Source organism: Pyxicephalus adspersus, chromosome 4 (assembly GCF_032062135.1).
Source record: "Pyxicephalus adspersus chromosome 4, UCB_Pads_2.0, whole genome shotgun sequence".
Taxonomy (NCBI): Eukaryota; Metazoa; Chordata; class Amphibia; order Anura; family Pyxicephalidae; genus Pyxicephalus; species Pyxicephalus adspersus.
This window is the reverse complement of record NC_092861.1, coordinates 77,513,386-77,539,249: the sequence shown is the minus strand read 5'-3', so window position 1 is coordinate 77,539,249 and position 25,864 is coordinate 77,513,386. Positions and strand designations below refer to the sequence as shown.

Sequence of the window (25,864 nt, the reverse complement as noted above, 5' to 3'; positions counted from 1 at the left end):
AAAGATAAGGTTATTTGTAGATACCTTATAGGTGTAGTTATGGAACAGAGGCATCATGCAGGTAAATAAATCTATGTAGTTTATATAATAAACTGTGCATGTGTAAATTCTGAGGAGATTAGAAAGTATTAAGTATTATTAAATAAAAGTAAGTCCTTGCCTTGAGAGTTTAGCACTAAGTGTATATGAGGAGAATCCATCCACCATGCTTGAGACCTGGTCTGAGCTGATTTGTGATTGGCAGATATCTCGAAATGTCCCAACTCTATCCAAAACTATGAAAAATGTTTTGAGTTTGCTGAGAACAGAGTAAACATTAGCAGATACAAAATCTCTTTACAGTATGAAAAAGCAAATAATTCATTTTTTGGAAAACCCTTTGGTGGATATTACCCACATTGGACTGCAGCTTTTCTGGTAAACTATAGGAGCTAATATTCGAGGGTTCAGTGGGAACTGATGCCATTCTTGTGCTGTTCAGCTTTTTCTTTTGAAAACAGTGAACATGTGAATCTGCCCACTTTTGCTTCATTGATCATATGGACATGCGAGAACCTCACCAACTGCTACCTGATTACTCTTCTATCAGTCATCAGAACACCAATCAGTCATGGGTGGACAGCTCTGACATTAGGAAACAAAGCATTGTAAACCAATGATGGAGAACTATGCCTGTACCATTTGTCTAATAGCTGCATTATATACGAAAAGTTACAGACATATTACCAGTCCTTGACTGTCTTACACCTTTCAGCATTCCATGCCTTTCCCTTAGCAGGTGTCAACCTTGGTAACTCATAGATAATATTATCGAGTTGGCTACTTATGAAGTGATTGTGTATTAATAATGATCCATCTTGAGAGTATTTACCCTTTTACCTATATCATATGTACAGGAAACTATTGGTTTGAGCTACAATTTTGCAGATGATTTACAAAAACTGGAGTAGTTACAGCAAATTTGTTCTATATAACCTCTATTCTACAGCTTTAGACCTAATTGGTTGCAGTAGACAAGTACTGTGCATTTGCTCTTAGGGGATTAATTGGTTAATTAAATTAATGGTAATTAGTGGAGGTAATGATGGAGCAAAGGAATTTGTTTCATTCACATAGCGAAAGATTTTACCTATCCATCATCTGTACACATTCCTTTAAATTTCTTTAAATGTGGTACAGACTTACTAACAGTCCTTGACTGTCTTTCTTGAATCAAGTGCAATAAATAGGCAACTTCTGAGTGTATTTAATTGAATGCATGTTGGTATGTATCTTCATAGCTTAGGTTCTATTTAAATAATGAAAATCGAAAACAAAGTACTGCGTACATGCTCAGAGGCTGAGCAACATCATGGAAGGTTGCCAAGCCACTGGTTGCTAAATCCTGATGTACATAATCCCATTGTAAAAGGGAAGGTTGTGGTATAGGTGGCATAAGCTATGATTCTAAGGCACAAAGAAAAGAAGATTTAACATTTAATCTTAAAATGATTAAACAAATGAAACCAACACTGTGTAAAACAGCAAAGTCATAAAATAAATCCTATTGACCTTCACTGCTATGATTACCACTTACATAATCTGTGTTTGTGAGACTGATGTTTGATAACTCCCATCATATTTATTAACCTCTACACTATTATTATTACTATCTTGATTGGACCAATATTACGAGAAAATCTTTATTCAAAAGTCCTAGAGTTCAATACTGAGTTATAAAAAAAATTGTAAGTCATGAATAAATTAGTAATAAAGCACTCTCAAGCAGTCTCCCATGATTACAATGCATAAAGTTTGCTGCTAATGGCATGTTATGGTCTAATGAGAAACAGCATTTCTCTGTTAAATTAAAATTAAGAGTGTGCAAGGCCTTACATTGTTAGAATGTAAAATAACTTGTACCATATGCAAAAAATCGTAGATTTTATGCAATATGGGTTTAAGCTAACAATCTACCAACCATGTCATTAATGTACATTTAAACAGGAGTATAAAATATATTTTTAGAAATTATTTAAAATGGGTCACTGAACTTTTACATATAGCAGAGACTATTTATCAAAGTCATAATTGGCAAGTTTGATGATTTTAGAAGGCATTTGTTCCAGCAGGACTCACTGAAGAAAAAATATTTTTTAATTATTTAAAATAAAATTACCTTGTATGAGAGTCTAGAAGGGTATGCAAAAGCCTATATTAATTTTAGACCTATTATACTTAGCATCCTTTAATGGTGAATTTTTTTATAGATAAGAATCCGTAGGGCCTTGATATTAATAACCTTTTCATTATATAAGGAAATGCTTTCATTATTTAATGGTATTGGGATATTAGTAGCCTAGAAAACAAAATTCTGCTATGCAATTTTATTGTACTAGTATTAAAGTTCTCAGTTTATTTGTCAAGCTATTCTGCCACCTCCTACTGTTTTTTTGGAAGTTGGAATATGGAGTCTCAGTAGTTGTTCGGCTTGTTGTAACAATTCATAAGTTATATACACAATAGCTACTGCACAAAGGGCAATGGTGCTATAAATTACTAAACAGCTACTGTTTTAGACCAAAAAAATGCTTTTGCAATTTTTATGTTCATGTATATCCAGTTGCTATTAGAAAATCATTTGTTGCATTGCAAGGCTTACAACTCCCATGTTACAAGTCAGAGCACAGTTTTTCAATCATTCAATGTACCTATTAGGGTCATTGGCTGGTTAAACTTAACGCTGAACAACACTTCCTATCATAAACCAAAACCATTAAGCCCCAGTTCCAGGGTTTTTATAACATGCCATCATGTTTAAAAAATATTATAAACTGTTAAATATGATTTTAGTGTTACACACATGGGGGACCTTTGCTAATGTTATAGAGGTAAAAAAACACAAAGTAATACAAAAATAAAGATCACATGTAACAACTATGTTTTATCAGTATAAAATTACCTGACAGATCATAGGTTGAATATAGTATTTTTATTAAAATTACATTTTTATTTTTGCTTGCACAGGTGATCTGGAAGAAATAATCTGGCCTCACTTTCTACACGTAGAAAGGAGTTGTCACTCACATGTATTATAGCTCAGCACTACAAGGAATGTTGGCATGTATAAGCACATACATCTGTTCAGTTTTGGCAACCAATGTCCCTTGCTTAGCTGCCAGCTGGTAAGCTGCATTTGTCTAGGTAATTTTGACACTCATTCTAAAAAGACTTGCGGTACAAAAATGGACAGAGTTCCTATTTTTAAGGAAGATAATGTATGATAAAGCAGCTAAACAAATTCAAGATTAGTTTCATGAACACTTGACATGAAATGGTCCCATGGTCTCCTTAGTCATCAGAAATAAATATCACTGAACCTCTTTGCTGAAGATCTGTAGTGCAGAAAGTAACATTGATTCCCTTTCATCCCTCAAAGAAAAGGAGGCTTTTATTCCTGAGAAAGAGTGCAGTATCACATCACAACACTTCAAGGAATGAAGATGTTCTAACAGCAAGGGTAGTATTTATATGGCATTAGTGGGCTATAAATAAATATACACACACATAGATAGATGGATAGATAGATAGATGGATGGATAGATGGATGGATGGATGGATAGATAGATAGATAGATAGATAGATAGATAGATAGATAGATAGATGGATGGATGGATGGATAGATAGATAGATAGATAGATAGATAGATAGATAGATAGATAGATGGATGGATAGATAGATAGATAGATAGATAGATAGATAGATAGATAGATGATAGATAGATAGATAGATAGATAGATAGATAGATAGATAGATAGATAGATAGATATGGATATGTCTATGTATTACCAGAAATATAGGAAGTTTAATAAGCAATAATTATATTATTTCATAAACAGCTTTTAATTTTTATGCGATTGTATGAAGGGATTTCTTAGAATACCTCCAATATGATGAAGAGTTTGGAAGTTCTAGTTATTCTTTAGATAATATAGGACTGAAAAGTAATGTTTAATTGCACCTTGCTGTAATGGGAACATCAAAGTATAGGATTATTGCCTAAAATAGAACAACTGTACCCTAATCCACATATGATGAAAGCAGATAACTAAATCAAATGATGGCAAAAAGCAATTAGTAAGGAAAACTTTATGCTAATGAATCTGTAGCACTTGTTAGGTCATACTAATTATGCATACAAAGCTCTGACTTGAGGCACACTACAGCTTCGAAGATTAATAGGTATATAAGAGGATGAGGCTTGAAAGCAGAGTACATTTCTACTGCAGAATTCATGGCCTAAATACTTTCTTCTTCAACTTTACATTTGAATTGAACATTTTCTGCTGCAGTAGGAATTGTATTTCAAATTGACTTTTAAAGACGTAAATAATTTTGATCTCGATTTTTTTATTTATTCATTTTCTTCTATTTTAAGGTATAATTGTTATCATAAAGAATACTTTCATGATTTTTCCAAAAGAAAATGTCAAGGTAAGGAATTTCAAGGTAGCAAATCTGGCATGACTTTAGTTTAAAAAAAAAATGTTGCTCATTTTTTCTCATATTTCCTAAAGCCTATTTTAAGCTTTTTCCGAAAAGGCAGAACAAAGCACAACAATAATGTGAAAGATCTGTCACTCATAACAACCAATCAGATTTCATCCTAGTGAAGTCAGATCAGTAAACGGATGACATGTCGATCTGAAAATGGGAGTGGGGTACGGAGTGAAGCAGGAGATTGAACTAAGAGGGTCACACAAAATACAAAACTAAATAAGTGTAATAGTTTCAGAATTTACTGAAATAATGCATATGGTTGCGGCAAACTGCAGCTGAATGGTTTCATCCATACTGTCCTGCACTAAGATATTGGGCTAACAATGGTAAAGATATTTCTCAGCATTGGTGTGAGGGAATTATGCCCCTGGTGTCAGTGGTATCATTGGATCCTCTTCTATGTTCTAAACACTTACACTTTAGTCCCATTCATGTTACTCCTTTCAATATTCCTTATTCCCTGTACCAGAAAACTCCAATTAACAACCTTTTCTCTTAGTCAGTCATAGGCTACTCATATATTAGCAGATGTTGCTCTTGGTGGAACACAATCATTTAACATTAGGATGTACTCTAAGTATATATTTTCATACCTTATATCCTTCATTGGATTGTTTTTGAAGGAGGAATAAAATAAGTGCAGATCAGTCCTAGTCACTTTCTTACATATTGGGGTGATCTTTCTCTTTTAAGGCATTTGTCATATATTGCATATTTATGAAATGGCAATATCTGAAAATGTTTTAATATTTGTAAGATGTGGGTATTTGTATTGTATTGGTATTTGTATCTTTCACAAAGCTTTTTGTGTAAGAGTAGGATTTTATATATGCTATCTATGAACATGATACAACTATTATGTATTATCAAGAGAGAAAGGCATGGAAACACTCAGTTTACTTCTCTTTTTCACAACTTCCTCCATGTTTTCCTTTCTAAGGAAACCATAATTACTCAGTGGGGAAAACAGAGTGTGTACTTACCATGCTCCATACAAACACCAACAGAAAAAAGACACAAAACTTAACATGCATGCATTTTGTACACATAACTCTTCAAGACACTGTACAACCAATGTTTTGCGATTTCGTTTCAAACTGAAACTGGATTAGTTATGTGTAAGTGCAAAGAATATATTTGTTTTTTTATTTTTTTAAATTATTGAATAAATTATATTTTTAATAAATAATTGGAGAATGTGATTTTGTGAGAGGTGCCTAATGATTCAGTTTAAACTAAAAAAATAAACTAAAAAAATATATATATATATATAATCTGTTAGCTAAACTCCCAACTTGAAATCTGTGAATTCTGCTATTTGTATTAAAGTTGTAAAATTGTCATTTTTTTTCATAGGAAAAGCAATGGCTTTGGTCAAAAGAAAAAAGCATAACCAAACAAATCTTAATATAGGAGCAGTAAAACCCATGATTAAGACACTAGATTTTACCCACTACGTATCATTACTAAGGATTTACATCTATTTTGGTGCTGGAAATATGTACTTATCCTATTTCTGTGACTCCTAACCTGTACTAAAGATTGACAGTATCCAACTGGGTGTGTTCTAGAGAAGGTCTTGGTCATCTAGCAATGTATTATTGGCAGCCTCCAGGACTGTTTAGAAGCCTTAATTAAAACTTTGGGGAGGATAAATTATAGATTCTGTATGCTTCAATATATTACCACGCAGGCTATTTTTATTTTGGTAGCTAATTTATTTGGTGTTTTTTATGTTTTGAACTGTTGAAATATATCGCTTTTTGTATACTATTTTGTTTACAAATGTCAATCATAAAAGATTACCAGAGATCTGGGTTAGCTAAAGAGACATCACAGAATTTATGGTTCAATCTGTTGAATTGAATAAAGCTTAAAGGCATCCTAACATTTTGCTTTAAGGGTCTACTTATAAATTTGTGAATCTGATCTGTAACAATATTCTTTGGTAGGGAATCTCCATTGTTCAAGTGTTTTAAGTGAGTGTGATTGATACTCCTTATAGAGAATGTTGCTGGATGTTTACTGCTTTGTAAATATATTTATATATATATCTTTTAAAACTTGCCCAAAAAAGAAATTTAGCAAAATTGTTACACCTTACCTTCAAAGAATTATAATGAAATCTGTTGTATTGTACTTTTTTATTTTTGGTTACAATATAGTAAAGCAGGTATTTTATATTTTGATCTCATCTGCAGAGGACAGCTATTAAAGATAATTTGTATGTCTGAAAAAAAGGCTCAGTATCATTACAAAAAGAACCACTAATTTCATATAATTTCATGTTGATAGCAAAACAACACAAAGATCCAGTGTTGAATGCAATTACAAAGGGGAAAAAAAGATTGTTGACAACAGCATTTGAAATTATACCAATTATCTCAGTCACTCGTTTGTATCATCAACCTGCACATACACATTTTTAAAAACAGAGCAATAGTTCAATGTTGTCTTGATAAATGCTTAAACTCTGACTGCTGCTTTAGGGACCAATTAAATGAGTTAACTGATCCTTGTGAGCCCATCCATGAATCCAATTCCTTTTTCTATTTATTTCCTCAGCTAAAGTAAAGGCGTAATGTGTAAGCACTGTGGAGCTATATAATGACAAATGAGTGTGTACTGATAGCAATAATAGGTATTTGTCTCAAAAGCTAAGATCTTTGCTGAGTGTCCTGTATTTTTCTAGCAGTGAAAATAACATAAGAAGTGTTGGCACGTGCAGTTTTTCAGGCTGCCCAGAATTATCACTGCTTCATTTAACAGAATGTGCTAACACAGAATTGTGTAATACAAATGGTTTCCATATGAAACAGGAAAGTAATCGTATTGCAATGTAGAATAAATATAATCTGTTTTCAAATTTGATATTTTTTCCTGCACTGCATTTACAATTATTTATACATCCTAAATGTCTATATTTTGACTGGTATTTTTTGCTATATTGGTTCCCAAAGGGAACAATCCTTACATGACTGAGAAGTCTGTGATGCAAATGGGAATTCACAAAAAACAGACTGGGTACTAGTTCCTAGGCAATAAAGCATCTGTTTAGCATTGCTAGGAAATCAACCTGTCTACCCAGGAATTTGGATGCAGTCCAGCGATAGTGCTGTTGCAGTCAATATAGTATGACGGTGACAGATTTACAATCTGTTTATTTAAATCTCCTTGGTATATATCATTTATAAATAAAAATAAATGCACTAACTGAAAATTCTGACTTTTACATGCATGTATTTTGCTGTAATTTTTCTTCTGTAGTTTTGTTTTTTTAAGCACTGTATACAGTCTAGGAATGAGATTTAACACAACTCGTGTGATGGGTATTTTCATGAAATTTGTGAATCAAAAATTGCTTGGCTAAAAGTCTTCAGGTTCTCTTTTAGACATATAAAAAACTTATGATGAAGCACATACCCTTTACCTTGGTAAGCTTAGTAAAAAGTACCAACAAATTCCAAGAAATGGAAAATTCATTTGTATGGGGTTGATTTAGTGAATTATTGTTTTGCAAAGAAGCAAAGAATAATTCACTTAGCTGAGTGAATGAGGTGATGCTCTACTGAGTTCAGCAATCTAAATACATGCAAGCAAAAATTCTGTTCATATTTAGATATATATCCCTTACAAAGTGATAATCTACTTTGCTACTTTAATGTTATTATTCATTTTCTTGGTTTCCGATCTAATCTGACAATGAGCAACATAGAAGCAGATCCATGCTGGTGTGGTCATTTTGCATGCCTGCATTTCCATATCTGAGCCCCCCATTCCTCCTTCCCACCTAACCCTGTGGTGTTGCCTGATATCAGTGAAAGAGGACTGTAGTGAGTCGAGCAATGAAGCTGAATACAAGATACTACCCTTCTGATTACTGGGCAGAGATAGCCCCTTTTAAGAGCAAGAGGGAAACAGGTCAGACTAGGTGGTCATCTCACTGTAGAAGATAAAAATCTAAAAAAGGCATAGCATACCCGGTAGTAAATATGGGGCAACTCAGTGACTTTAGTGGATGGATCTTGGTCTTGCAGCTCTGGGAACCCTAGTTTTATTCTTGCATGTTTAAATGAGGTTTCTCTGGGAACTCTGTTTTACCCCACATTCCTAAAACATGCAGTTAGGTCAATTGGCCAGCCTATTATTATATTATATTATTATATGTATTACTAATAAAAAGCTATAATAAATAACCATTGAATGTGAATTGAGTATGCCTTCTTCACATAAACCTAAATATTTCAGACTCCAAAAAGTTATTTTAAATACAGCTCTCGTTTAAGATGTCTTTGAATGATCATGATATTATCCCAATACCTTTATATTGTCTTTTTGGATAAAATAAACAAAAAAGGCACCAAGATGTGTAGCAAACACAATTAGAAACATTACTCTACAACATGCAGTTTTATATAAAAATACTGTCTTCTAGAACCCCTAAAGCACAATGTTCTATATTTCTAATTCATTTTATTCTATACATTTCTGAACATTTTTCCATTGATTAAAACCAACAAATTGGGAAAAAGTAAACATCAAAACCAAGACCATTTTAAGTGACTGTTAGTTGCATGAAGGACATGCAAAGTAATAGTAGTTAAAAAATGGAAAGAGATAAAAGGACAATGATAAGAAACATTTGCCTTAGCTGAGAATGTGCACAAAAAATAAAGACAAATATATTATATGGCACATAACAATTGAATGAACCAAATAGAAATATTTAAACATACACAAATAGAAATTGACTGTTGTGTTTGTAATAGGCAAATACTTGTACTTTAAGTTTTTTTTTTTAATTAAATGGCTGGAAAAAGAATATGCAACTAATTTGCTTGTTTGTACTTGTACATCTATTTCTGTTCTTGCTGTAAACACCTTCACAGCACTTTTGTAGCTTGTTAAAGCATGGTTTAAAGTTCACATTTAGACATCCATGGCAAGCGTATTTGGTGATTCCTGATTATGCTGTAAATGTCACCTCATGGACCTCCATGGGTTGCACTTTCAAATAACTTAAAAAAGTTAGTAGTTGATTCAAACTCTTGTATAATTTGTGCGCTTACATGAATAAGAATGTAATGCAAGAGAAGTTTTCAATAGGACAAGAGGTCCTTAAAACATCAGGCCTGCAATTTCTTTCATCACTTTTATTCTCTGATATTTTGTGAATGTGTGCACAACCATTTCCTAGGCATTTCCTAGGGTTTGCTTTTATCAATTCTGTACTTCATAAGTTCGATCTTATGCTGTGCACCGAGAAGTACTGGCATTTTACTTCCTACCTACATAAAAAAAATAGGTAGAATGCAAGATTTTTTTTTTTCCAATGGATTATATTAATGCAAACCAAAATTGTGTATATATATATATATATATATATAAAAGTATATATATATATATATATATTTATATATACAGATCAGAATTATATTATGTAATCATACATAGAACAATCATCAATTAAATATTAACAAATGCCAGGGTGTAATTCCAAACTTCTAACTCCCCAAAAAAATATTTATGATTTTAAATGACAATGTTTCCATTGTTTCATAACCTTTACCAAATCCTTATGCATTTATTAAATAGAACACTTTAAATGTTTTATAGATAAAGGGATACTGTTACATATAGATGAATGTCCTTACAAAAAATAATTCCTTTACTGAGAGAAACATAAAGGCAGCCCTTGACTTGTGAAGATAGTTGCCTGAACATAATGCAGATCCTCCTGCTTGGGTTGCCTACCCAGTGTAAGAATTAAAAAAGAATTAAATAATACTTTGCCTTACCTGATATGCAAATTTTAAAAACTTAAAAACACTAGTGGACTAGCAAAATAACTGGGCTGAGTCCACAATGGCCGCTCCCACCCGCCATGGTAGTACAAACTTGAGACCAAAAAGACTAAGATTAAATAAGAGTGATAGATTTCAATATCTCCACTTTCAAAAACCAAATATTATCCCACTGCATTTGAATGACCCATTCTTTAGGGAACAAATGTAACAAATATAGTAAGTAAAAAATATTCAATTTTTTATATAACTTGCTAGTATATATTTACTTTACAAGTAAATGGTTACTTATTTAAATACACAGCAGTCTCTAAACCTTCAGTTAATTAACCTCAGTGCCTTGGTATGTAAGGTGGACATAGGTTTATTGATTACAAAATTTAGTTTAATTAATAAATAATATAGCATTTTAATTCATTAGGCTGTAATCATATTAGGTAGGGTTAGCTCCAAAAGCTAATTAATTTGTTAATTCATTTCCACTGATTAATTGTAAGGTTGATCTACTGATTCCATTCATCTAATAAATGCTTACTAAAATTAACATCTAAAAATGTGTACATTTGCTTTCAACCATATATCCTTATGAAATGTGTACAATCCACATGAATGTGGGGTCCTTGTATTCCAGATACATCTGAAAAAACATTTGCAGTAAATGTTTGCAACAGTTTTTTTATATATAGTTTTGCATTAGGCATATTACAAGTGCTGCCTTTTCTCTATTATTTCTCAGCTCTTAATCCAAAGGCACAATATAGGAATATAATATATGCTAGTAAAATATTGCATTTTAATATGCATAGCAGAAGACAATGATATAGTTCTAATTGCCTCTGAACATTGAGAGACCCTAAGTAAATTAGATACACCGAATTAACCAGACAAAACATATCAATTAAGAAATCTTACCGTCATAAATCCATCCAGTAATCCGGAGTCAGGTTTAGGGGGTGCCTGCAATCTTTCCATAGACCATTTTTCAATTATAGATAAAACTTGGCTATTTTCTATATTCAAAATTCGAAACCCAGTCATGTTAACACCGCTGTACCTATATGGCTCCACATCTAATGCAAATAAGTCCTGAAAACAAAATAAAAAATAATAGTTTAATTACAGATTTAAGAGAAAAGTTTTGGCTATCACCGTGTCTTTAATAACTGAATGTTCTTTATGAATACACCAAAAATAAGGACCAGTAGTTACATGTAGGGCTGTATTCAAGCAGTGATACATATGTAAATTTGAGATCCTAACAGTTCTCATGTTGGTGAACCTCCACAGAAGGATACACAGCTAAAAAACTTGATGACAGATCCAATAATCACATAGCTCCATAAACTCCTGTAACTCAATTCTACTGTGTCATTGTGATGGTCCTGAACTAAAATAGTGTATATTTAAAGCTCAGATATAAGCAGTGCAGAAAATATAATGTATTTGTAGGTTCAGTTTATTGGTTACGGAATATTATACATTTTCCATGCAAAAAGAGAAAAAAATGACATAACACATACTAACATATTAAACTTGGGGCTGGTATATATAGAATTTCCATTTTTTATTAATCTATACCACATGGAATACCAAAATGGAAAAAAAAGTATGTCAGTGGTTCTGAATTTACACGGAATCAAAAAAAAAGAAAAAAAGTGTAAGAACTCTACTTGTAAATGTGTCATTGATTTTTGGTCAAATCTACAGAAAACTAACTCCCTTGAAATGCATCAATGAGACACATAAGCAACAGAAGGCTGGAAATCTGTGTGCTTTACTGTCATCCAGCCAACCATCAGCTATGATAGATGTTGTTCAGAGCCAAATACATACCTTATGATTTTAAACAAACATACTTTGTTGTAATAATTTGTCAAGGCTTGTTTTAGTAATATCCTCAGTCCCACAGCTCATGCTGTAAATATATCTATCTCTAATATGTAATTAATATTTATATAAAGAAAGTCATCATGCTGTTTTACATTATAGTGTATACAGTTTTTAAAACCTTAATGAATTATTACAAACTTATAAAAGGTTTGTAAAGTGTGAAAAAAATTTAAAACTTGGATTTGTTACAAGAGGATACACTTTCAACAGTGAAGCTGGGTGATCCAGCAAACCTGGAATGGAATTCTTCAAAGTTATTTGCTGGAAAATATTTTGAACCTGGACCAGTTCCATTCCAGGTTTGCTGAATTAACCAGCTTCACTGATGTAATTATATCCTCTCCAGCCTTGGAGAGTCTTAATAAACAAAGCCCAATGAAAGGAGCTTTGTCTAGCCACAGAAAGTTGAATGGCAAACAAAGCAGGCATGTTTAGTGACTGGGCAGATTTGCTGTTGTTATGTGGTGGGAACTGCCAGATCTAGAAAACCTGCACATTTAAGGGGGAATATGATCACCTTGTATACAAATATAGAAAACTGGTCCATATAGAGAACTCTCTTCCTTATTCATCACTTTGAGATGATTACAAAGAACAAGAGGGCACTCTTTGCTTCTGGAGGAAAAGAAGTTTAAGCTCCGGATAAGGAAGGGATTCCTTTAGGAAAAAGCTGGATGCTTTTCTAGAAGCACAGAATAAAACTGGGTATTCAGGATTTAAAGTAAAAATAACAGGGACTGTTGATCCAGGGAACATCTGATTGCCTCATGGAATCAGGAAGGATTTTTTTCCCTGTTGTAGCAAATTGTACCAGGAATATTTTTCCTTCCGCTGGACCAACTATGTCTTATAGGGCTTTATATCTGGGATATTTTTACTTCCCTAGTGGTATGTCTTTTTTCAACCTGACCTACAATGTCATTTCTTGTACCCTGGTCTCAAAGGAGGATATAACAGAATTAAAGGGACAGATTGCTCCAAACTAAGAGCCAAACTGCATATATTTTCCCCAGCAAAAATGTATGTAAATTCATCCTACTGATGTGAGTTGTTTATACCCATTGTAGACAGATAAATATTAAAAAAAATGATTAATGAGCTCTAAAACGATAAATGGATTAATAATATTTTTTGGAATAGCTCTCAACATACTGAACATTGGATATATTACATTTTATATGCCTATGGTGATGAGATTCAGTCCAAGTGATACAAGTCCACTTCAGCCAATAGGTCTGATTTAATAATGCTCTCCAAAGCTGTATAGGGTACACTTTCATGAGTGAAGTTGGGAGACCCAGCAAACCTGGAATGGATCAGATCCAGAATTCAAAACATTTGCTGGCAAATAGCAAATTACTTTGAAGACATCCATTCCAGGTTTGCTGGATCACCCAGCTTCACTGAAACAAAGTGTATCCTCTCCAGCCTTGGAGAGCTTTAATAAATTAGGGCCAATTACATATGGACTTATGTGGGAGTTTTAATATAGTTCTGTGTTATTTTATGCATGGGTGTGAAATAACATGCTGTCTCAATGGCACATTTACTCACTTTTCTATTTTGAACACACATCCTTTGTAGTCCTGTGGTGTTTATATATTTGTTATTGTGTAGTTTTGCAATTTGATTTGTAGGCTTACAGTAATAAGGGTTCAGAAGCCACAATTTTAGAGGTATTTAATATCAACTTATTTATTAAATTTTTGTGAATCTCCTAATTCATCTAATAAATATAATACTAGCCTTCACCCATGTTTTGACTAAAACAATTGAGCTGAAGTCAAAATCTAAGAATTATTTTCCCTGTATGCCCAATGAAGACAGAGAGAACTTCTTTTGGGGTAAGGATGAAAGCATTTCTTTACAAAAGCTAACAAGAAAGTCTACCTTCAGTCAGAACTAGATTTCCCAGCTGGGTATGGAATTTATTTCAAGCTGTGCATCAATGAAAGTAATACAACTATTTTGAACTTTTAAAGACTTCTTACTACAGAGTTCTAAAATATTAACAAACATTTTTGTATGTATGACTGCAATAGAATTTCAATAGGAACATATTGAATGACCAAATAAATGATCTATACAGTGTTACTTACCAGGGTGGTAAATATATAATGGTAATATTCTGTCATCATTCCCATTGCTAATGCCTAGAAAACAAAAATGTAATATAAGAAAACTTCATGGTTACATGGACTGTCCACTACATTATACCAAATATATATTTATATAAATCATTGGAAAACTTTGGTATTCGAATATTGCATTTTTAAACACCAGCTCAGTACCACACCCACAATAAAGAGGTCCTGCAGAAATGGCTTCATTGAAAATATTTTAGACATATATGGACTTTGTAAATGCTCCTGTGTAATGTTTCTCAACCAGGATTCCTCCAGAAGAAAATTGTGCCTCCTACGTCAGTTACCACTTACACCAATGACGTTTTTGGCTATATGTAAGGGTGACATTTTTCCTGACGACCAGCAATGTAAATAGCATTCTTTTCAGAGGCCACCATGCTGGAGTACTGTATATAGTAAATTTAGAAAGTGTTTCCTAAGGCCCAAAAGTTTTTCAATGCTTTCTCCATGTTAAAAAGTTTGAAAAAAAAGTCTACTCTGGTGCAATAAAAATATCTCTAAAGGTTATCAAACACTGATATCAGTTGTGAAGCAATGTGTCGATCTAGATGTCTCAAACATCTATGCTATGCATGGAAAGCCTGTGTACAACTTCCAGTCATTATTCATAATGAAACCTTTCATTATGAGTAAATCAAAACTATAATAAAATCTTTTCTTTACACCAGTGGCTTCATGTCCTGATCATCCCATTCTTCTACCACTAGGTATAAAAATAAACAACTAATATAGTTTTAAATTATATTTGTGAAAGCAGAGTTTTTTCGTAGTTCATATCATCTTAGCCGTAACATTCTGAGAAGCGAATGTTTTTACGTGATAACAAAAGCTAAAATCCCTACATATGCAAATTATGTTTACAGACATGTTGGCACCATTCAATTTACTTTATACCAACAGCAATGGCTGGCATTTATCAAAAATTATGTTGAGTTATTGTATGTTCTGTGTCCAATGAAGTTATGCTTTATTGCCTTCAATACAGACCAAAGAAAACTACCCTAGTTTTAATCCCCTCAAAACACTACTAGTTAAATACACATGGACTGGCATTGCCTAAAGGAGTTTTCGTCGTTTCATAACGACAAGGAAAATAATAAACACATACCTGTTGCTTTAAGTTAAAATGAACACGTTAGCAGCTGTAAAAGTGAGAAAATATCAGCTAAACCCCTAGGAATGTAAAATAAAAATATTTCTGCCACTAACAACTTCTTTTAGCTGACAATAAAATTAAATGAAAGGTTGCTCACTGCTAGACTGCTGCAATATTAATAACTTTATAAATAATGCATACTGGAATGCTTTAAGCAATACATTTTCACAATAGCCTGAGTATTTTTTGTAAGTAAATAGTTTTAGATATTTACAACATTCCAGGGGATTTTAAGTACTGCAATAGTGTAAATATGAATTTAGAGTGTATGGCATTTCAAGACTCACATTAAATCATAACATCTTTGCAGAATATTAAAGATCAATAAATAAACATAAAATATTCTTACAAGCAATTAAAATCTGTGCATAATGTATCAGCTTGTGGTAAACAGGGATCTATCAGATTTAACAAGATATATTTTAACATCTCTGTTTCGGAATTTGATTTGGTGTTGACAAATATATATTCTGATATGCCCTAGGCTCTTGGCTTGTTTGGATTTATTAGTCTGAAAGAGTTTTCGGCTTTCTTATACACATAAACAAAAACAAATTTAACTATTCTTGCTGCAAAATGCAGTTAGTCAGACGAAGAAGCCTTATTGTGGGTCTCAGCATACCTATTAGTGGCAAAGTCAGTGGGCCCGATTTAATAAAGGATACGAGCCAAAAGAAGAATACATTGTTGTTTGTATTGTAGGTCTGCAATTGCAATTGTAGCAATTTTACATGGAGATTGTAATCATTGACTCTGTCTAGCAGATCATACATTGAAATTCAATAGGTCAGGTGCATTTTTCCTTTTTAACCAGGCTACTTTTTTTTTTACTATAATTTGGTTAGCAAATTTGCAAGCAGACAAATCTTTATTGCAGATCATATGATTTCATTTTTGCAACAAAATATAGTTACTTTTCCTGTGCTCTATCTTCTGCACATTTCCTGGGGCTGCCAGGACTAAATGAACTCCTGCTTGCATGTGCAGGATTTACATCTTTCTGGACTTGCAAATTAAGATTTGCCAAAGATCAAGAAACATAGAAGAGAAGAAGATGGCAGCACCCCTAATAGAATGGGTGAGTGCATTTACAAATTTTAATCAAGGAATGTGCCTGGTCAAAGTTTTTAAAATTTTAGCTATAGTTCTGCTTTACCTTACACAGCTTAGTACAGTTAAGGGGAATTTAATCGGATGAAATTTGTCTTGAACATAGGTATTTGAAGGGAACATAGACCAAGATGAACTTAAGTTAATTAACCTTTTCAAAGTAGTTTCTGGAATCAACTGTATAGTATTTTTACTAGTTATATAGTTATAGAATTTTTTAAAGTTATATATTTTTAGTGTTTTTCAAATACTTAGCTAGCAAACATGACAATTTTTTTTACCTGTTTTAGTATGCCAGCTGCCATGTCATGACTACAGTCAAAGATAACATGGAATTCTTTGCCTCTCTTCATCTCTTTCAGAAGTGGTTTGGCATCCTTTGTGTCCATTGGTAATTGCCGAATTTTAAGCCTTAAGTTGTATCTCGATGGAGCTTTTATTAGCTCTTGTAATCGGATGAGACCTGTAGGAAACAACTAACTGTAAGAAAGGCAGGTACTGTATGATTAAGAATCTGCTAGGACAAATCATACCAAATTCAGTCACCTGTATCACTAAAATTCCTACAGTACATTATGTTTTGTTTTGTTTTCTTTTTTCAGACAGCCCTTCTAATCAAAACTTTATTTATTGTAGCTCTACTCCAAAGAAATTTCAAAAATGTTGATTTTTTTTATTCATATTTAAAATATCTTCATGTCCTCAAGTACTGTATGTGTCTACTGAGCTAATGTACACCTAGTCCCTGTAGGCCACATACATAAATATTTGGAGACAAAATGCAGACAAAATCATTTCAGGTAGACGGAGTACATGAGTTTAGTGGATTATGTCTTATTTTTGAGTGACTTATTACACTTATCTAGATCACAAACTTGTTCTAATAAGTGTATTGCTTCTTTCCATGATTGGGAAATTGAACATTTCTTGTTTTTTTGCTGGTACCCTTTGAAAAAGTCAACACTAATGAACCTAGTCTCGTAAAGGATTTATCAGCAGGATGGACGATGGTTGATATACAGAAGAAGGGTCACCTTTTCCGATCGTCATGCTGCCTGATATTGTGCTCATATGCACTATAAATATGTAAGTGCTCTATGTTACTTAATTTAAAGGTATTGCCATAAGTTTTTTACGCTGTTAGAGTTAATTATTTAATTCTTTATATATAAGCAACATTTGATAGTAAATGGCTGGGGGAAAAAAGTCATACTTGGAACAGATAAAGCCCAGTATTGCATTATGGACTATGCCTTTTATCTTTCTGCTTTGAAAGGTGAATAGTAGGGTGTTCCATTGTTTGTGGTTTCTCCTGGAACAGTTTATTTTTAGAAAAAAAGAATGTTAGTTTAAAGACAGGTTTTTATTGTATAGGAAGGATCACTTTGATTTGAAATCTTTTTTTATGGACACTGATTTACACTTGCAGTGTAGTTATTTTTGTAATATATTTTATATATATTATTTGAAGGGGAGCTCTACATGAGTACTTGTTTTCACATTCAACTATTTTTCTCTATTGAACTATTGTTGTTCAATGTGATACTAAGATTATGTTTTGTGAAATGCTATATATTCACAACAAAAACATAAGCACTTCCCCTGTCCTTATCTGACATACAGAACTATTCTAACAGTAGTAGGAAGACTAACTACGCTCTCAAATAAGCCTCCATCAAAAAATGTTTATTGTGAAAAGTCACAAATGATAAGCTGACAAAGCTCAAAGGCATTTCATTTATGAGTGCTCGTTCCGTAAACACACCTATGAATAAGCTGTGCACATTTTACAGTATAACTGATTTCCAAAGAATCAAGCTGCTTTACCTTATAATTAACCCTTACACATATATATTTAAAAATAAAACATCAATCAGAAACCTAATATATACAGTTAATAAATGGATATGAAAAATTAATATTAAAAATAAAGAAGTCATATGATGCCTAATACAACTGAATTCAAAGAACACCATGAAAACTTACACATCTTTTATTGACCCAAAACATAAATATATAAAAATTTTACAGTTCCTTGAGGAAAACACATTATAGATAAAATTTAGTTATTTTCTCACATTTCTTTTTCAAATGTTTGCCATATATATTTAAATAATAATTTAAAAAGATTTTTTTAAAATGAGGGCAAAAGAGAATTTGTATTTCCTGCCAACAACACCAGCAGCTAGTGGATCCAGAAGGCGATGCTAAATAGGATAGAATTTTTAGCAGTAAATCGATCACATTCCAGACACTGGAAAATAGGTGCCCACATACTTGTATTGGTTTATTGTGATCATATGATAGGCTGGTTCGCATGTAAGTTGGTACAATAGAGATAGGCAGGTAGTTAGTGCTGATAGTAATTGATAAAGCAAAGCGTGAGTAGGAATTTTCATTGGAATTTTCACTCCATATTCTTTTTTTATAAGAGTTCCTTTTTCATACTTCCATGAAAGAATATCAGGATGAGAGTGGAAAGGCAAGCACCTGGATGGAAAGCTGAGCAAGGTTTGGCCACTTCTGGTAAATGATGGAAAGAAAAGTTTGCGTGCAAAGGCAAACTGGCTCTGGTAAAAACTATTTTCACTGCCACTGCTGTTATTGGTTGGGTGGCACTAATCTTTAGAAGTTGTAGTTACATCCATGTGCCTGATAAATGCTATCAAGAGCTGGGATATTTCACAAATATCTAACATTTCTCCAAAAAGCCTTTAAATACCCACAATTTTCTTTTAAGTGTGGCTACTCAATAATCAAGAATACTTGTTTTTTTCATTGATTGTTCTGCCTAGTTGGCATTCTTTTACAAATAGTTATTTCTTGTTTGCACTCCAAAGGCTTTAAAAATTAGCCTTTCATTTGTAATCAGACTAATGAAGAGGTATTGTGCCTAAAAATATTGCTTTGATTTTCACTTGTGCTATTAAGGTAGAACTAATCCCAATCACTCAAATCTAGTATAAGATTTAACTTGGTATTGTAGCATTTATAAAAATAATGCCTGGTTGTTATGCCATAACGTTTTTTTTCAGAAACTTTTTGTTATTGGGTGACAACTATCTCCTATTTGTGGCACTACATTGTCGCGCGGGTTGAGATTACAAGATGCCATAGTGGGACACTTTATGCAGGCATGGTTATTTGTTGTTTTTTGTTTTCAGGAACCTATTTAATATTAAAGATTTGTAATACCAATATAATGTGTACATGTAGAGAGAAGGTGACTGTAAGAAGCTTGGGTAAATGTTTCAGTATTGAGATGCAAAACATAGGATTACATAGATAAAACAACATAATTTTGTTATTTTTACTAAAAATGAATGACCCATTCCGTTACTAAAATACCAAACTCTCTCAAAATTTTACATTAGGGGAACAAAGATTTCTATTTTGTGTATTGTCCAGTCCCAAAATTAATAATTATAATATGGAATTTAAAGAGTTCCATAGCCTATTTTACATGGTATTATTGCTTTTTCCTAATTTGTGTTTTCAGAATAACAATATGAGTTTAGTTTTTCCTTTCAAATAAATAATACTTTGACCACTGTGTACAATTCACTATTTTGGGGGTTAGCAATAAATGGTAAATCTCATTCAGGGAAAATTTTTTAAAACTTCATTAATCTGACTGGCATTAACGTCCGACAGATATGTTGAGAAATCCAAGCATATTCATAAATTTAGGTGACCAGACTGGCTGAGCCCTAGTATACCCATCATTGGCAAGTAACACTGAAATTTACCCACAAACTATAGAAAATCTAAAACAAATATATGTTGACAAACAACAGTAAAAATTACAAAAAAGGAGCACATTAAAATAGCCAATAGAGAACCAAGTACAGCTCCCCTAACAAAGAAAAAAACATTATACAAAGCATATAAAAGAATATTTTCTTGGAATGCTAACAGATAAATATTTCCTGGGTGTAGATCTGATACAGGTAGTGAATTTAGACCAACTTCCACTTATCAATGAGGCTGTAGATGACATTGGGGCCTATGCAGTATAAATGTGGACTGTGAAATCAGGGGCATCATGATATTCCATAGCTGGTAGACAAAACCCCTGATATAAACCAATCCAAAAGGAGGCCATGATGGAGGACAGAGAGTTCTGGAAGACCTATGTGGAGACTACATTTGTAAAGAATGGCAGATTCAGGCAAGCGCTTGAGGGATAGGCATCCATTACACCAAATGTGAGGCAATTTCTTTTCTCCCTACCCTTTTCCAATCTAGAACAGTTGTACAGGTCCATCTCTTGCACCAACATTGCCAAGTCTAATTTCAGTAAACATGGTCAATTTCTGTGCATTAGAAGCTGCATTAAGTCAAATAGAGCCCATTCCTATTTTCTGGCTAAAAAAACATCCAACATTATCCAACTCTTCTGACCCCATTTACTAGATTTTAGTCCTTTTAAAATGAAGTTTCAGCATCACACATATGCATTACCTAGGGCAGTTTGCATGAAGTAGGGTACTGTAATGTTTTTGGAAACCTATTACCCACAATGATGACGCCATGGCAGCACCTCCAACAACCAATGATTGGCTTGCAAAGCATACCGAAGCACAGAAAAAAGTTATAATAAATGATAATTATTGCAATGGATAATGAAGCGTTTTTTTTTATCCAAAATCCATTTATTTATGGATAATAGAGGTAAGTGATGACCAGGGAAGATACTATATGACTATTTTTTTATCCAATAAAAGTATCACTTAATCTGAAATCTAACCTGCAACACTTAACCCTATGATTCCCAACCCTAACTTTTAACATCAATCTCTGCCTCTCTCACCCTCAGATCCGTTCTCACTTGAATATATAGAAAACCCCGGTCCAAGTCTCATTATTGCTGAAATGCTAGAGGCAAGGTTACCAAATGCATTGTTTCTGTTTACCATGGTAAACCCAATGGCATCCAAAGACTTATTTTGCTGTTTTTCAGGAAGAGGCAGTGAATTTCTTACCCTTATGGGGCCCCCAGAACCGTCAGTAACAATTTACAAGTGCTTAGAACATGAAAGTGTTTCCAACTTGACATTATATTTTGGAAATACCAAGACAGGATCACATATATGGTATTTTGTTTGTGATGCAGTGTCTCCTATATTTCAATTTCACAACGTGGCAATGTGTGTTATGTGACAGTCTCACTGGCAGTGTCTCTAACAAAACTCTAAATTTGGCATAGCAGTCACATGGTATTTTTCTATAATTATATCAATCATGACTATAAATTAAGAATTAATTGCACCAGATTACAGAGGTCTTCTATAAACCTATACACCAGCTATATCACTTTTAAAGCTGCACCCCTGACAAACAAAACATGCCCTCTACTCTCCAGCCAATATCCTTTCCATACTGGCTGCCCCTGCTTAACCCTAAACCTTATCCTTAAGTGGACCTATCAATGAGAGATTATGTAAACTCCCATTTCTGATTTGGTTTTAAAAAAAGCTTTGCTCGTTGATGTTCCAAGTCTGTGCCTCTAATATCTTATATTGATCTGAGCTAGGATGAGTGTACAGTTCAGGGGTTCAGCACATTGCCACACAACTTGTCACACAGTTATCTGGATGCTTGTCTCATGCGTGTGACTGACATTACTGACACCAAAAAAGTCTTACATTTAGAAGATGAGCAATCTTTTCAATTAGTTCAGCAATAGCAGTTTAACTAAGGTTTATACTCAAATCAATGTAGTTGTCATGTGTTTTTCAGTTAAAATTAGACATCTTGGTTTATATTCAGATCAGTTTAGATTCAAGTAAGCTAATCATGGTGCAATAATATTACCAAAATATTTGCTCCAATATGCATGACACTGGAAATTGTAAGACAAAACACATCATTGAAATAATGAAACTTTTGATCAATTGTCTAGGTGCACTACCTTTCATTTACCAACTTTATATTTCATTGTCACTTTACCCTGCATAAATTGTAATGTTTGATTCCTAGCTTTTTTTTTCACTTACTCGTTGATATCAATGGCATGTTACAAAGTCATTAATGAAAAGATAAAACAACAAAAGCTTGGAGCATTTCTAATTGTGAAGACATTCCCATGCTTAGGCCTACTTTTAGGTCATTTACAACTATCCTTTCTTTCCTTTCACCAGTAACTTTCCAACAGGCCTTCATTTTTTTTCTAATGCTTACATTGTCCACTTCTATAGCACATTGCCATGGAAAAAAAACTAACCTTTGATAAGGTTGGTAATTTATTACTTATTTTACCTATACATATATTATGTTAACAATTGCTTGAAATGTAATTCACAAAGACAAAAGGTCCATTTATCACTCATTATCAAGATGTAGAATTCTCACCTCCTTTAGAGTGTTGTTATGACATATTCAAGGTAAATTCTGATGCCTGTTGCACTGTGATGACTAGAAATGTAGACATTTTCTTCAATTTCACATGTAATGCATGAATGTAGTGTCATTTCATGGAGAAGGAAAAGAAGGCATCATAAAGCCATCATTTCTACACAAATGTTTGTACCTTACCAATCTGGACAATTTGCAATATTGAATACAAGTTATCAAGAAAATTCATCTGACATGAAAAATGAAATGTCTCTGGATACCTATCAATGGTTTTGTGGTAGATTGTTCAATGCCATGAATTTCATATAAGAGTACAGATTTTGGGTAGTCAGGAGAATTGCTTGTCCTTCTTATGCTGTTTGGGTATGAAAAAATGTAGCTCTAAATCAACCTAATATTTCAAATCTTCATTTGGTGTGGAAATCCTAATATTGTTATATTTTAAACGGTTTCCTTCATTCCAAATGTTATTTATTAGATTAGATTAGGAATGTGTTAAGTGAACGTAAAATGGTCATCAAAAGCATTAGCTCTGCCCACCTGCTATACATTTAAAAAGTGTTAAAAAAACACAAAAATGTAATTTTTTCTGTTCATAAATCTGTGATGTTAAAATAACACCAATCTACCAGACAAATATTACACCGTAAACTGAGAATGCAAAACATTTTGCAGTTTTAGTAAATTGCATTGTTTCATCAAGCAAAATAAAAAAAAAGTGATAGAATAATTGACACCTTCAGTGTATTTTTGTGTCGTATTAATTTAAATACAACAGAAATCAGGATTTTTGGTCTATTGTTTTCTTTTTCTAACTTTTAGTCTCCTTAGATAAGGGCTAAACTTTTGTTAGGGATAATAAAATTTTTATACAACCTGATTTCTTTATGTGCAGTTTATATATTTGTAAAACGTTAGGGATATGGTTTTAGGTTTTGTTTTTTGTTTTTTTTTGTTCCTCAATCTTTATGACATTACTTGTATTTTCCTAAATCACTTTAATTCATTTTTTGAACACCTTTTACTTTTCTTTCCTTTTTTCATAAATTGTTTCATTAAGCATCCTAAATTTCACTATTATAAAGATGCTTTTCTGATATCCACTACTTTTTTCTAAAATAAAATCTAGGTGTAATGTAAATAGTGAGAAATAAGCCATAAATTACACAGTATCCCTGAAACATTTTGTAAATGTCTATTGGCGATGTTACAGCCAGTAAAACTGCCAGGCAGTTTTTAAGGGGGTGTCTTTTTGCAGCATTTTCACCCTTGCTGCTATATAGCTGATTTACGGTTGGTACTATACAAAAGCTCCACCCAAAGACATTTAGTTTGACAGGACATATATTCTTCTATCTGCAGGAGTTTAGAGAATTATATAAAAATCTGCTCAGTGCCTCCCACCCTCTGCAGAACAGTCTAGCAGAAAGGTTTGAAAATCTAAGCTTCCGATTGGCATTTACCAATATAAAAGAAGTAAATCACATTGCTTTAAAGAAATGTAACATTAAAATACCTGAATAGGAAGAATAGGAGATTTCGATAGACTTAACAACAAGATTGCTATTTGATTACTGTGTTTTTTAACTAACAATACAGACTGTTAATTGGTTGTTTTAACTTTGCTTTTCTAAAAATATATTATTTTGTAGTTCTCATGTTTGATGATATAATGCAAACTGAAATGTTCCTCTTTTGTGGACACTATGGTCCCAAAATTCCTGAGCCTCACCATTTTTTAAGGATTGTGTCATTTAGAAAATAAACTAAAAATCTACCCAAGCTTTAACCTTAAATGATAAACCAGCGAATGAGCTTTAAAACATGCCCTCAGTGATCTCTGTAGTTGCAGAAACTGTGCATTTATTTACTTTTAAATTACACAACAGAACCACTCTTCTTTTAAGCAGTTCATTAGAAATGAAAACACTAGAAGGTTTACAAGACACTTTGGGGAGAAAAACCCAGATGAGCAAAACTGCCTGATAAAACTAAATATAAGATTAAAATGCTTCTACTTATTATAATTCCTGTTTTACTTTATGCTTTGAGGATGAATTGCTCCTTGATGGCACTCTTATTGATGGCCTTTATTGAGCATGTCCCTTTTAACTTTGATTGCAAAGAGACTTAAAGCCAAGCTCTAACTATAATACAATATTTTAACCTGCTCATGTCCTCATATATCCTCTCCTTGATCTTTTCATGCCCCTATGTATTTCTGCAAATGGTGACATATGTACATTATCCATGAAGCCAGGGAGTGGAATCTTTGGAAGATAAATTGACAAACCGATTGTCCTTGTCATCTATCCAATAATGCCCACACTCTTTTAATTATAGCTCATTCTACAATGGATTTGGGCATAGTAAACTGACATCAGACATAAAATATTACACCCTCATACCACATTCAAAAACATAGTCTGTATATGCCTCTTACTGCTAAGGGCACAATACAGAATGGGACATATGGTCCTTCTAATATTCTTCATTATTAAATTGTATTAATAATTTAATATTAATTAAAATGTGATATTATTAAAGTGTGGTATATTATGCTGCCCCACAATTTTTATATTTACTGTTTATTATTATAATTTAAAGTTGATAGATGAAATTGAATGTCAGTAATGCTAACATGTATTTAGAAAAATACATGGAAACAAACATAAGGTGTAAAATGGTTCTGCAATACAGGGTACTTCTGTTCACCCAAGCAAGCCTTCAAGACATTTCTGCATTACTATGGGCTAAAAGTGTAAAACTGAATTATTTTACCTATTAAGTTACAAGCAAAGTTAGCTTTTGTTTTTAAAATATTTCTTCACTTTTTGAAAAAAAAGAAATTGGCTTCAGGG

The 25,864-nt window shown here is 32.8% G+C and overlaps 1 protein-coding gene across 1 annotated transcript in view; it reads right to left on the bottom strand.

Annotated features, from left to right (window-relative positions):
- GRIK2 (glutamate ionotropic receptor kainate type subunit 2) overlaps positions 1-25,864 on the bottom strand; it is a 327,366-nt gene that overhangs the window by 131,124 nt on the left and 170,378 nt on the right. The window contains exons 4-6 of the mRNA XM_072408700.1: positions 16,928-17,109; positions 14,333-14,386; positions 11,256-11,429 (exon numbers count right to left, since the gene is read on the bottom strand). Of these exons, the coding sequence (XP_072264801.1) occupies positions 11,256-11,429; positions 14,333-14,386; positions 16,928-17,109 (410 nt within the window). The remainder of the gene's footprint in view (positions 1-11,255; positions 11,430-14,332; positions 14,387-16,927; positions 17,110-25,864) is intronic.